Source organism: Rhamphochromis longiceps, linkage group LG15 (assembly GCF_057381845.1).
Source record: "Rhamphochromis longiceps isolate RC_006_pf linkage group LG15, R_longiceps_female_GT1.1, whole genome shotgun sequence".
In the NCBI taxonomy this organism is placed as follows: domain Eukaryota; kingdom Metazoa; phylum Chordata; class Actinopteri; order Cichliformes; family Cichlidae; genus Rhamphochromis; species Rhamphochromis longiceps.
Window position 1 is genome coordinate 8,731,238 of NC_140571.1, and position 13,471 is coordinate 8,744,708.

At 40.0% G+C, this 13,471-nt stretch overlaps 1 protein-coding gene across 6 annotated transcripts in view; it reads left to right on the forward strand.

Annotated features, from left to right (window-relative positions):
• eya4 (EYA transcriptional coactivator and phosphatase 4) overlaps positions 1 to 13,471 on the forward strand; it is a 54,050-nt gene that overhangs the window by 25,244 nt on the left and 15,335 nt on the right. For 5 of the 6 annotated variants that reach the window (XR_014907712.1, XM_085383169.1, XM_085383172.1 and 2 more), the window contains 9 exons: positions 204 to 325; positions 5,079 to 5,162; positions 5,865 to 5,942; positions 7,046 to 7,112; positions 7,268 to 7,410; positions 9,677 to 9,820; positions 9,905 to 9,987; positions 10,980 to 11,154; positions 12,383 to 12,519. Coding sequence is in view for 5 of the 6 variants with exons in the window: in XM_085383169.1 (XP_085239295.1) it covers positions 204 to 325; positions 5,079 to 5,162; positions 5,865 to 5,942; positions 7,046 to 7,112; positions 7,268 to 7,410; positions 9,677 to 9,820; positions 9,905 to 9,987; positions 10,980 to 11,154; positions 12,383 to 12,519 (1,033 nt within the window). In the remaining variant the exon portion in view is untranslated. The remainder of the gene's footprint in view (positions 1 to 203; positions 326 to 5,078; positions 5,163 to 5,864; positions 5,943 to 7,045; positions 7,113 to 7,267; positions 7,411 to 9,676; positions 9,821 to 9,904; positions 9,988 to 10,979; positions 11,155 to 12,382; positions 12,520 to 13,471) is intronic. The other variant, XM_085383170.1, reaches the window with a different exon arrangement.

The following is a 13,471-nucleotide window of genomic DNA, read 5'->3' on the forward strand; positions in this document are numbered from 1 at the left end:
CTAACTGGTGCTGAGAAGTATGAAGTTTATGACTGTGAGGATCTACAGTACAGTGGGATCTTAACATAATGTATGGTCGATGTAAATTCCCACCTGTGAGAACATATTGGCATTGATCTGCTATTCATTAAATAGCACATACAGCACATAACAGTAGAAGAGAGTTTACCTCTTTTTCCTTGCCATCTTCTCTCCCCAAATAGGTCTATGGAAATGCAGGACCTAGCCAGTCCTCATAACCGAGTGGGAGGTGGAGATTCGACAGGCTCCAAGCTGGACAAGAACAACCTTGGCAGCCCGTCTATCACCACCAATGGAACAGGAGGTGAGAAGATGGGATTTTTAGGAGGTTTTCTTAGGGGCTCCAGTATTTTGTACTCAGCTGTGTATCTGAAACTCAAAGAAAAAAATGTGTTCGACTGCTTAATAAATCTGCACACATTCCCAGAGGAAGTCAATATGATGGCAAATGCATAGATTTAGTTGTTTTCTGAGAAAAAGTGGGCTTATGGGTTCATGGCAACCCCAATGCTACTCCACCATCCCCACATTACTTTCAAGTAGCTGATCAGCTCCCTCCCACTCTAAGATGCCAGTTTAAGTAAAGCACAAAAAAAGAACTAAGAATTTTAAAAATTAAGTTTTATTTTTCCAAAATAAAGGTTGACGTTAAATTATATGAATCTTTCTTTGTTTGCAATCTTCTTCCATGAAAAAGGACATTCGATATGCTGCTGCAATAGATCTTTGCATTATTGACTGCCCACTGTGTCACAAAACCACTGTCTGACTATGGCCAACTGTAGTCAAAGGCATGACCTAATATCCCTGTGTGGATGCTTTTCCCACATCGTCATATTAATGTTGGTCCAGAATGAGTGTTACAGCTGACCAATAATGTTGTGATGTCATAGCTTTGTAATGTTGGGGTGGGGGGGCTTTTGTTAGTATAAAATTCTCTTCTGGAACAAATGCTAAGCATTTCAAGCATTTTCTTTATTCATTTATACAATATGATAAATATTGTTTGGGTTACATTTAGATTTAAATTTAGGTTACCAATGTTGCTTTGCTACAAGTGATAGTTTCTTTATAGCATTAGCTAACCTCTTGGCTAATGCTAACTGATTGCTCAGACAACATCATCCGTCAGATGCAATGTTTATCCAGGAACAACACCAACATGGGGTATGTCAGATACATAAATATCAAATATACTATATAATAAATAAATAAATAAAACCTATATGTTTCCCTTTTGAACTAAACAAACAAGATTTGTTCATTTTTAAGCTTAAAAAGGTGCTGGTAAGCCAGATTGGTTACATTTGGACAGGAAAAAGCCAACAGTTTCATGTGTTTCAAGGCTAACTAATCTGACCCTCTTAGTCCTTTCTAACTCTAAGCTAGAAAACAAATTTGCCAGTATGTACGTTTACTTGAAATGCTGCATAAAGGTCCATGATGTATTAAAGTTAAAGGGTGAATTATTTCTTTGAAGAAAGGAGAGAGCCATTGATGCAGGAACAGTGAATTTACTGATTTCTATTTTTTTTTTACGTTGTATAAAATGTAGTTGAAAGTCTAAACTCCTCCATTCAGAATACTCATTGTCTTTTATTCCTTTTTTTAATATAATCTTAATGCCAAAGGAGGTCCAATGCACATGTTGAAAGTCACTTAAGGCAAGAGCATTTGATGAGAAAAATGTAATGCAATGAAATTTATTGCAAAATCATCAGTCAGAAATCCTTTCAGCATGTAGAGATAAATACTTTTTGAGGAATTTATGGAGATGGAGGGACACACGCACATACAAATGCATGCATACACACTTCCAAGCTGGCATGAGTTCTTGAATAAACCACCGGAGAATGTGTGTAAACACACGGCGAAGCACTTCTGCACTCCTCCGCTAACGGCTTGGCAAAGTGTCTGTATGTGTGTGTTGGAGAGCAAGCTCAAAATCCCACTGGAAACTATTTCCTCTACAAGAGCATTAAAGCATCACTGCTCTCTTATATGTCAACACCAGTGAGCCCGCTCCTCTCTTTTTCTTCTTTTTCTTTACTCTGAGTCCGTATGCGTTTCTCCTTCTTTCTATTAATCTTTTTTTTCTCCTCTCACCCTTGATCTTCCCACTTTCTCATGCTCTGTCCTCTGGAACCATTTCTGTCAGGACAGTTTGATGATATAGCCCTGGACATGGTACTTTTGTTGAGGGCCATCGTTTGATCTATTGCTGATTTACCAGGCGGTGGAAACCACTTCTAATAATAATAATAATGTCATGGAAAAAGTGAGATGCTGTATTTTAGTCATTTTGATGTGTTAACATACTCGCAGTCACACATGCTCAGTGTGGGCTAACAGCACACCGAGACTGTATTAGAGCACATTAAATCATTTTTGATGAGCTCACAGTTAATGATTTAAGCAGACAGAGCTCGGGCTTCACAGAGAGCCAAAACAATCTACATACTCAACATTCCCCTCACCTGACATCAGCGAACGCTCAGGCCCAAAGGCCATCTCCATAGCAATTCATTTGTCTTCATTACAGCTTGTCCAGTGGATTGTATTGTTCCCTTAGGGGATTAATGAAGTTGTCCTGAACTCAATTGAGTTTTCAGATGGTTGCTAGTGATGGGCGTTTGAGAAAAGAAGCCCCTGAAACACATTATGTAGAATGATAAACTGATTAACAGGTGTCCTCTTCTTTTAAAAAGCGCAATCATGTGATGATAGATGAGCTGCTAATTAGAAGAATAGCTCGAGACTTTAGCAAGAACATATTTGTAGAGACAGAAATATCAGGAGATTAATCTAATAGCTGTTTGTTAAAGCAGATACAGTTGTCATGTATTATAATAAAATAGCTCTGTCTTAAAAGTCGCATATCCTTCTACTTTGACATATTAATGTTAGTCTCACATGTCCCCAGAATGTATATGTATTTATATTTCTCACTCTAACTCAAGCTATCTAAATGTGCCTTTTTGTGGATGAATCAGGGATTAAATGTGTTTAACCAAAATTCAGTTCAGTTTCATTAGCTACAACCAGTCCTGGCTACTACCAGACCTGTTGAATCAAGAACTTATTGAAACAGAATCTGTATGACAAAGTGAAATAGGCTTATAGACCTCAAAAAGTCCCAGATCATGCCACCATCTATAGAAATGTAAGACCTGTTTAGAATCGGTTAAAGTCACTGGTTGGAAACTGCCATTTCTAAGGCATTGGGACTGCATGGTGAGAGCTATTTTCCACAAATGGAGAAAAAGTGGAACCATGGTGAACCTTCTCCGGAGCGGTCAAGCTACCAAAATTACTCCAAGAGCACATCGACAATTCCTTCAGGAGGTCACAAAAGAACTGAGAATAACATCTAAAGAACTAAAAGGCCATACGTTCCTTCAGTTATGGTCAGTGTTCATGATTCAACAATAACAAAGACTGGGCAAAAATGGCACCCTTTGGAGAGTTCCAAGGAGAAAACCGCTGATGACCAAAAAGAACACAAAGATTCACATTTGCCAAAAAACTTGATGATGCCCAAGACTTCTGGGAAAATATTCTCTGGACTGATGAGACAACACTTGAACTTTTGGGAAGATCTGAGTTCTGTTTTATCTGGCATAAAACTAACACAGTATTTCATAAAAATACAAAACCAATATTCAAACATGGTGGTGGTAGTGGGATGGTTTGTGGCTGCTTTGCTGTTTCAGGACCTGGACGACTTGCCATAACTGATGGAACCATAAATTCTGCTCTCTACCAGAAAATTCTGGAGAATGAGGAGAATGTCCGGCCATCAGTTCATGCCCTGATATTCAAGCAGGACAATAATTTGAAACACCAGCATTCCACCTCTGAATGGCTCAGAGAAAAAAGGTTTTGGAGTGGCCTAGTTATAGTCTGGATTTCTGATTGAGATTCTTTGGCATGACAGGACGATCATGCTTAAAAACCCTTTAATGTTGTTGAATTGAAACTATTCTGCAAAGAAGAGTGGGCCAAAATTCCTCCGAAGTGACATGAAGACTCACTACATGGGTTGCTGTGTGACTTTGTGTGACCAATTGAGGCAGCATCAGTTCTTTCTTCTGAAACATGCTCAGTTTCAGAAAGTTTTTTTTATTGGATCTTTGATATCATAAAGAAGGGATATCCTTAATATGGTCATCACAGCCTTCTGGTTATGGATGTGAGCACAGGAGCCCAATCCATCCGTTCTCTTCAGTTTATCCAATTCAGGGTTGCTGGTGGGCTGGAGCCTATCTCAGCTGTCTTAGGGTGAGAGGCAGGGTACACCCCGGACAGGTCATCAGTCTGTCGCGGGGGAAAGCACATAGAGACAGACAACCATTTGCACCACATTGACTCACCCAGCTATTTTTCTTTTCTCTTTTTCCCTAAGGGGCAGCCAATTACAAGAATGTTTGCATAAATGGGGTGACTTAAAGGGAAAATTATTCAGACAGAGAATGATTTGAAGGGCTTACCAAAATCCAGTGTGAGATACATAAGGGTTATTTTGACCTACACCCAAATGGATATATTACCTTTGATTTAAGACTCAAACTAGACTTAACAGGTGGGAAAATTACGTCTGGCTTTGTCCAAGGGTAACAAAATCCACCTACCAGCACCTCTAGAGTTCTGAAATCAGTTTGTTTTAATCTGTACAAAAAATCAGCAGGTTGGGGGTTATATATGCCTTTACTGACATCTTGTTTCTAAGCTTTTGGAGCGCTGGGAAGCAGCTGTTCTACCAGTTTTATAAGCTAACCATTTCCTTACTCTAGCTTCATATTTAGCATAGAGACAAAATTGTTACTGACCGTCTTAATAACTTGGCAAGAAAACATGAAAGCAAGACGATGGGGAAAAAAACACAAGTCTTTAAATATTCCCACAATATAACTATTTCGGGAATGTTTGTTTTTCTTTTATATTCAACGCAAATGTCTATGAAAAGATCAGTACCATGTGACCCCGTATACCTTTGACCTGCATCTGGTTTTCAGTGGGTCGTATCCTCATCACCTTCCCACCTTGCACCCCTATAGGTGAAAGCATGACCGTTCTTAACACGGCTGATTGGCTGTTGGGCTGCAGCAGCCCATCCCCTGCCACAGGCTCCAAGGAATATGGTACAGAGGTGCATGTGTGTGAATCCCAGAGCAAAGATTTTACAGCAATACAGCAAAAGCATAGCCGTTGAACTTTCTTTAGTTTTAGCTAGCCACGGTTGTTGACTTGTTGTTAGTTGTGTTTTTTTTATTTTGGGTTTTGTTTGTTGGTTCTTGCCAGAGTTGCTCTGACTGATTTTTGGTTTGCTGTGAATTTTTTCTCTGCTTTCTGAATCTTCATTGTTTTTCTGCATCCCAGTTTATTACTGTGTGTGAAGTTTCTTTCTCTCTTTTTTATTTTTTTATTTTTATAGTATATTTACAGGGTTCCTACCAAAGACCCTCTGAAAAGAGGGGAATTTGATAAATTTGCAGGGGGAGGGCAATAAATCGCAAACATTTGCTAAGGATCACTTTGCATTAATTCATTTTTGAATGTGTTACTTACATTTTATAGTTTTCAAAGTCATCCATATCTTAAAAATAGCATCAGAAAACAATGACGAAGTAAAAAGCTTCAAGCATAGTGGTTATAGAGAGCCATTTAAAGACTGTGAAATTAAATAGTGCTTGCAATGGGAACCCTGCACGCAGCATTAAGTTGACATGCTGGAATTGCATGGACGTTTTCTGCTCTTACCCACTAAGGTTTGTTTCTGTCTGTGTGTTGCGGGAAGTCTTTACTGCTTTACCCTAATACTGACCTTTTCCTTTTCCTTTAAGTGAAAACAGAGCCGTTGAACAACAGCGATACAGTTACTACGACAGGGGACACAGCCCTGGATACATATGCAGGCTCAGGTAAAGCACAGACCCTTGGATAAATATGCACACAATTCAGAAATATCACCAAAGTCCATACCTGTCAGTCAGAGTTTATTCATTAATCTAGCATTAAGAATCCAAAAGGAAGACTAGGAATTTGCAAAGCATCATGGGCAGGATAATGGCGTGTGGACTTGTGACAAAACCAGAAGAAGTGTATTTTGCATAGATTATAGTTAGTTTTTAACTTGCTTCCCCAAAACAGCTATTGCTAATTTTAAATTTGCAGGCTTGAGTTTAACCTTTTGACTGTCTTTATGTAGTAGTTGTATAAGTAGCTGTGATAGTGGTCAGAAAGCTGATCAATATATAATATACATTCTGTGATTCAGGTGAATACACTGCTTTTTAAAAACAGTGTAGGTTTGAAAAAATCAAATCCCTCTGCACTCGGAGTTGCTGTAAGACTGTAGATGGGGAAAAAAAGTACAGTGAGTTGACAACTGAATCAGCCATAGATAGACGCAGAAATATAAATGCCTTCTGGTCTCCGCTTGTCTGTTTTTGTTCAGACGCACAGAAGTCACACAATCACCATCATCCATTTGAGCTCACTGGTAGACCTGCTGAAAGCTTTAATCCAGTGAAATATTGCCTGTCCTTGGATTGCATCATCAAAGGCTGGCAGAGGGATAAGAGAGGGGCAGAGACATTTTACATTTGTCTTTTTTCTTTTTTTTTTGGACTCACACACGTCCCCCATTCTCTTTCACACTGTAACACACACACAAAGCCATTCTACAAAACAGAGAGAGGGGTTTAAACCCAGCAGGGTGTTTGTCAGTACTGAGCTCTGACATCTCAATGACCACAAACAGACATTGTGTTTTGCTATGAGGCCCACTATAAGGGTTTCAGGGACTGCGGTGATCTCTAAAGGAAGAACTTGGCTCCCCTCCATTCAAAATGCTTCAAATTACGTTTACTGGAACGGCATCTCGGCTCAAATAAGCTGGAGGCCCCGAATTGTCCTGCTCAGGAGTGGTTTTGGTAAATGCTCAGAAAAACAGCAGATTTGAGTTGACACCATCCGTAACATGTTTTTGCCTTGTTGTTTTTGATTATTTTGCTGTTTTTAGTAATCACCAGCAGCGGCTACAGCCCTCGTTCAGCCCACCAGTACTCTCCCCCTCTCTACCCATCCAAGTAAGTCCAAGTTTTAAAACTGAACAGGCATCTTTGTTTACATTCTGTAAGGTTAGCTAAAGTTGAATTTTACTCAACGAAATAACTCCTAAATGCTATAATATACCAAGTGGCTAATTTACCTACTCCCACTGTCACTTTCCTCTCTCTTATAGGCCCTACCCTCACATCCTCTCCACGCCGGCAGCTCCTTCCATGCCGACGTACACCGGCCAACCTCAGTTCAGCAGCATGCAGCAATCAACCGTCTATACTGCTTATTCGCAGACAGGCCAGGCCTACGGATTGTCTACCTATGGTGTGAACCAACACACGCTGAATAAGCCACATAGTTCTACCCACACATCTCCATACAAAAACTGCAGAAAAATTATTTTTCGAAGATTTACAAACTAAACTGCAAGTGTTGTGTGAAAGAAGGAATCTTATTTATATGGTATTATTTTGTGGTAGGAGACATTGTTCAAACTCAAACCTAAGTTTTCCCATGCAACTGGGTTGATGTGTTTGTGCTGAGTGACTGGTTTGGATGCCCTTTAAAAACTAGAAGTAAACTCATTATGCTGTATTCTATTTGGGGAGAAATTAAATATTTTCACCCATTCAATCATTGCAACTGGGTACAGCCAAAGATTCGAATAAACTGAACTGAAAGTGAACTCGTAGCAGAATGAGGACAATATGCAGTTAGATCCATAAGTATGTAGGCGATGAAACAATCTCTTGTAACTTTTCCTGTTGTACACCACCGCACTGGATTTTAAAACAAGCAATCAAGATGTGATTGAAGAGCAGACTTCCAGCTTTAATTAAATTGAATTAACAAAAGTATTGTATTAACTGTTTAGAAATTACAGCCATTTTCATACCAGTCTCCCCATTTTTAGAGGCTCAAAATTAATTGCGTAGTTGACTTTTGTTCAGTTTCGTGTCCCAGTAAGGCCTATTCATTTGTTATTCAATGAAAAATTAAGCAGATGAAAATGTGGAGTTGATTCAAAGTGTTTTTATATTACATTTTGGTTATTCTTCATTAAAACTGTCAAAATGAGGTCTAAAGAGATGTTGATGTAAGTGAGGGAAGCCCAAATAAAGCTATCAGAGAGACAGTGGCCAAATCACTGGTAGACTCTTAAAAATCTACGGCGTTACTGCCCATCTCAGCAACACCAAAAGTCTTGAAAGAACACAGAGGCTAACTAAAGTGGATGAGGACAGAACTATTTCCGTGGTTAAGAAAAACAACTTCAGAACATTTAAACACGTCGGGAACACTTTCACAGAGATAGGTGTTTCATTGTCAAGGCCTACAATCAAGCAACACCTTCATGAATGGAAATGCAGACCAGCAAAGTGCAGACCGCTGGTTACACTCAAGAACAAGAAGGCCAGAGTGGACTTTGCCAGAAAACATCTAAAAGAGTCTGCACAGTTCTGACAAAAATTTTTGGACACATGGAACTGAGATTAATGTGTATGGGTGCCAGTGGAGCTGGGTCACTAGTGTTTATTGATGATGTGACTGCTGATAGAAGTAGCAGGATGAATTGTGAAGTATTATGGGCTTTACTCTCTGCTCAGATTCAGCTGCAAAACTGATTGGACAGCACTTCACAGTGCAAACGTTAATGACCCAAAACGAACTGCAAAAGCAACCTAGAGTTTCTGAAAGCAAGAAAAATAGACTCTTTCTGATGGGATATGCTTTTCAGTCACCTGATCACAGCCAATCAGAGCATGCTTTGCAGTTACTGATGACAAAACTGAATGCACCGAGAACCTCAAACAAGCAGCAACTGAAGGTGGTGGAAGTAAAGGCCTGGCAGAGCATCTCAAGCATGGAAGGAGCATATAGTGATGCCCATAGTATCTTGACTTCAGTCAGTCATTAACTGCAAAGGATTATTGTTATAAAAATAATCCTTATAATTGAAATTACGTTAGTTTGTTCAGTTTATTTCGAGTCTCTAAAACTGGGGACAATGTATATGTAAATAGTTAATGCAATACTTTTCAAATTCAAATTTTATTTGTCACACACACAACCATACACAGTACGACACGTGGTGAAATGCTTATTGCTGTGCAATGCCCGACCATTAAATGATTTACATATTTACAGATTACTACAAAATTTGCAGATTTTAACTTAGAAATTTACAGTTAAAATGTGCAAATAACAGTTTACGTAAGAAATTATGAATAAAAAGAAATGAGAGGAGTCCATTGTTGGGATGGGAGAGGTCCATCATAATCTTCCTGGCTTTAGTCTTGCACTGCTTGGTGTAGATGGACAGCAGGTCAGGAAGTTCTGATTGAATGATGAGTTCAGCCGAGCGCACCACTCTTTGCAGATCTTGTCTGTCCTGCTTGGTGCCGTTCCCAAACCAGGTGCAGATGTTTCCCGTCAGGACGCTCTTGATGGTGCAGGAGCAGAAGTTCTTAAGCACCCTCAGTAGCAGGTGGAAGTCTCCAAGTCTTCTGAGGAAGAAGAGACTTTTGTTAAACTCTGCAAATTAAAGCTGAAACATTTAATATCATTATTTTTTTTTCAATTGCCATAGACCTCGGTGTAATGCTTCCCGGCATAAAAACAGAAAGCGGCCTAGCCCAGAGTCAGTCTCCTCTGCAGACAGGCCTCAGCTACAGCCCCGGCTTTACCACACCTCAGCCTGGACAGACTGCCTACTCCCCCTATCCAATGCCAGGTCTGTTTATAACACAGCCTTTTATTTAACTTAAACATTTTTGGTTTTTAAGTTCTTGCTAAAGGGGGGTTAATTTCTGAACAGGTTCCAGTTTCACTCCTTCCTCAGGCCTCTACACCACCAACAACTCAGTGTCCAACCCCGCCAACTACACTGCCACACAGCAGGTACGACCGCATGCATTTGTGAACACAGGTTGGTCTATCATACTAATACGAATTTCATATTAGTTGCATTAGGATTTCAGACCAGAAATGGTTTTCCAGGCATGCTCCCACGCAGTTTTCATCATCACAATGCAACCTTGCAACAGGGAAAATTCTGGGAGAGAAACAGACAATTAGTCTTTGTGAAAGAGTGTTATGGTCTGAATATTTCTCTATGTCCATATGATGAATTGCATTGTGGTAGTAAAAATGCTTAAAGGGGGATTTTAATGTCTCACTATGATAGATGTGGCTGTTTACAGGAAGAAAGTCAAGGTTTGGCCCATGTGGGTGGATTAAGGGGGAATATAGTGTGTGCGTATGTGTGTGTACTTGTATTACTCATGTTGTGGGGACATAAATCTTTTTAAACAGTCACACTGTGGGGACCTGCCTCTCTTTTGGGGACAAAGAAGCAAGATCCAGTTGCATGAATTGCAACATTTAAGTTGGTTTAAGGTTAGGGTTAATCTTGTTGGGTAAGCAAAGTAAAGTCGAAGTCATGGTTAGTCTCCGGGAAACAAATGCAAGTCAAAGTAAAAATCTCTATGTAGAAACAAGCTTACATTTTTCCTTTACCCCTTTTGATACTTCAGAGCGTGCGCACAAGTGTTGCACTGTATGACTACACACCAACTGTGCCTTCTTATTGTGTGTGGCTTTGTTTAAGGACTTCTGGAGATGGATGTAGTGACAGGTTTAGAGAGCTGACTCATAAAAAACGTCCATCTCCACTGGGTCTGTAAAAAGCAGCAGCACGAGGTTTTAATTGTTTCAGAGATATAAAATACAGAAAGGCAGGGACAAAAGATTAGAGACATGAGAGGGAACACTTGTAAAATCTGTCTTCAGAAGTCAGACTGGTCCTTTCAGGAAAACCTCTCCGTCTCCCTGTTTCTTTTTGTTTGCTTGGTATGTCTTTGCGTGCTCATAATTCTTGTTATTTTCCGCAGGATTATCCCTCATATACGACATTTGGCCAAAACCAGTATGCTCAGTATTATTCCACCTCCCCTTACGGGACGTACATGACCTCCAACAACGTGGATGGCACCGGTTCCACAGCAGCCTACCAGCTGCAAGATCCCACCCCCGCCATAACCGGACAGGCTGCTGAACTTCACCCAGGTTTGTGTTAACATGGGCATAGTTTAGAAAGAAGCAGTCGAATTACCAACACCACACCCCGGCTCTAACTTCATAAATATGCAAACAAATGTCAAAAGAATTTTTCACCACTTCTGATTGCGGTTTCATAATCTTGTTTCCACAGTTTTAAGTTAACCGAGTTCAAAGCCCTCTTTCTACGATGATGAAGCACAGGAAGTAACTTTAGACTGTAGCCATAGTTACCTGGCATTGCGCTGGCTAATTGGAGAATCGACATGTGTTTACATTAGCGTCCGAGACTTTGATTAGAGACAAGTCACGTTAAATATTGCACTTTGGTGGGCAAGCCGGAGGAGAAAGTGGGAAGCAAGAAGGACTTAAACTGCACACTTGTGCTCAGGAATATGGATTCGTGTTCGGCTTTTCGTTTTTTCCATATTATTATTTGGTTTATTTTGGCTGTAATTCAGGAAGCCTGATTAAAGGAGCTTATCATTCTTCCTGTCACTAGCTCTTTTTCTTCCGCTGGCTTTCTCACTTTTTCTCTTTCGCTCTTTGTCCAGGAGTGTCTTTTTTTATTTTATCACCAACTTTTTCTTGTGTGTGAGTATCTTTATCCACCCCCCCCCCCACCCCCCCTTTCACTCTCTCCACCCCCCCTCCCTTTTTCTCCCTGATTGAGACATAATAATATGCGAGCCGAAGCTCAGAGTCTGGTTCTAGTTACCGCGCAGCAGTGGGAGCATATGGCGTTAGGAAAGTGTGCGTGTGTGTGTGTTTGACCCTTTGGGAGCATTCCCATGTATTCTCCTCAAGAAAATTGTATGTACTGTATCTTAGCAAGAAGCATCACATTACCTAACCTAACTAATTTATTGCACACTTCAATCTTCCCACTCCCCTGTTAAATCTTTGCATGTGCACGCTGTCATGAATCAGTCAGAATACCGGTGGTACTTTTGTTTAGGTTTCTTGGTAGCCTTTAAGTTGATCCGTCATGCCAATTACCTTGAATTATTAAACCTGACAACATGGCTTATTACTGTACAGGGTTTGAATTATTGCTTCTCCTGAAGTGGCTACAACTCCAGAGCACCTGTGGGATCACCTCAAACCACATCATTAGTGCTGCTTTTAATGGAGTGACTTTAGTTTGTGATTGCTTGTGCAGTTTAAGACAGATATTTGATCACATGTAAATTTAAAATGTTTCAAAAGCCCTGTGTGTGTTTATATACACTCTCAGGGGACTTTGATACAGTGCAGAGCCCTTCCACACCCATCAAAGAGCTGGATGACAGAGCCTGCCGGAGTGGGGGGTCTAAGTCTCGGGGCAGGGGCCGCAAGAACAACCCCTCCCCTCCTCCTGATAGTGACCTGGAGGTAAGAGACTAGAAAACATACACTGAGAGCACCGAGATTACTGAATGAATGCTCCCTTCAATTCTCCATGGACACATGGTATTTTCTTTGATCTTTGTCCATTTTCTTTACTTTAGTCTCCAAATTCAATCAAGCAGAAGCTATTAGAGTCATTGTCATTGTCAATACAGGCCTGAATGTATATATTGGCCCTTATTTGCTAATATGCATATATGTAAAACAAAACAAAAAAGTGTAGATGCTATATTAACAGCAGATTTATAAAATCTGTACACCGGACTATTTTATTTGTACTACTGCGCATTATATTAGTAAATCAAACTGTGAAACAGCAGGGTTGTGCAATCTGCATCCTGCTCCGTCCCAGTTTCTCTATATAAGGAAGCATTTACCGTTAGATGGAATTAGATTAGATGGCAGGGGGAAAAAAGAAAGAAGTGGTGACAGCGTTGTGAGAGTTGAGCTTGCATCTCTAAAGCAAGAAAGCAGGAGACAGACTGAAGAAACTGAAACAATCGCGTCCAAAGACGGGGACAGAAAAGGCGCCCTCTTCATAAAGCGAGGCTCCGGCTGAAATAACAGAGGTTTAGAATATTGTTTCTCCTGAGAACGCTCACTGTGGCTCAGGTTTGGACATCAAAGCTGATGTGAAAAAAAGGCTAACAGAATATAAGAAAAAGAAGAAAACAGATGGACGACAAGGAGAACATGATCTGTCAGCCTGTGATGAGAAACTCATTAAAAATAAATAAAAAGCACCAGTGGGATAGTGCCAAGATATTAGACTGTAGGTGATGACATCCAGCAATAATAGAAGTCATTTTTAATGGAAGACCAGATATTTTAAGATAAGAGAAAAGGAATGCTGGGATATGTTTAAGTAAACACTTTAAAGTCTGCATCTTTATATCTCCTACTTTGTTTTCTTTACATACAATTTAATTTTAGGTTA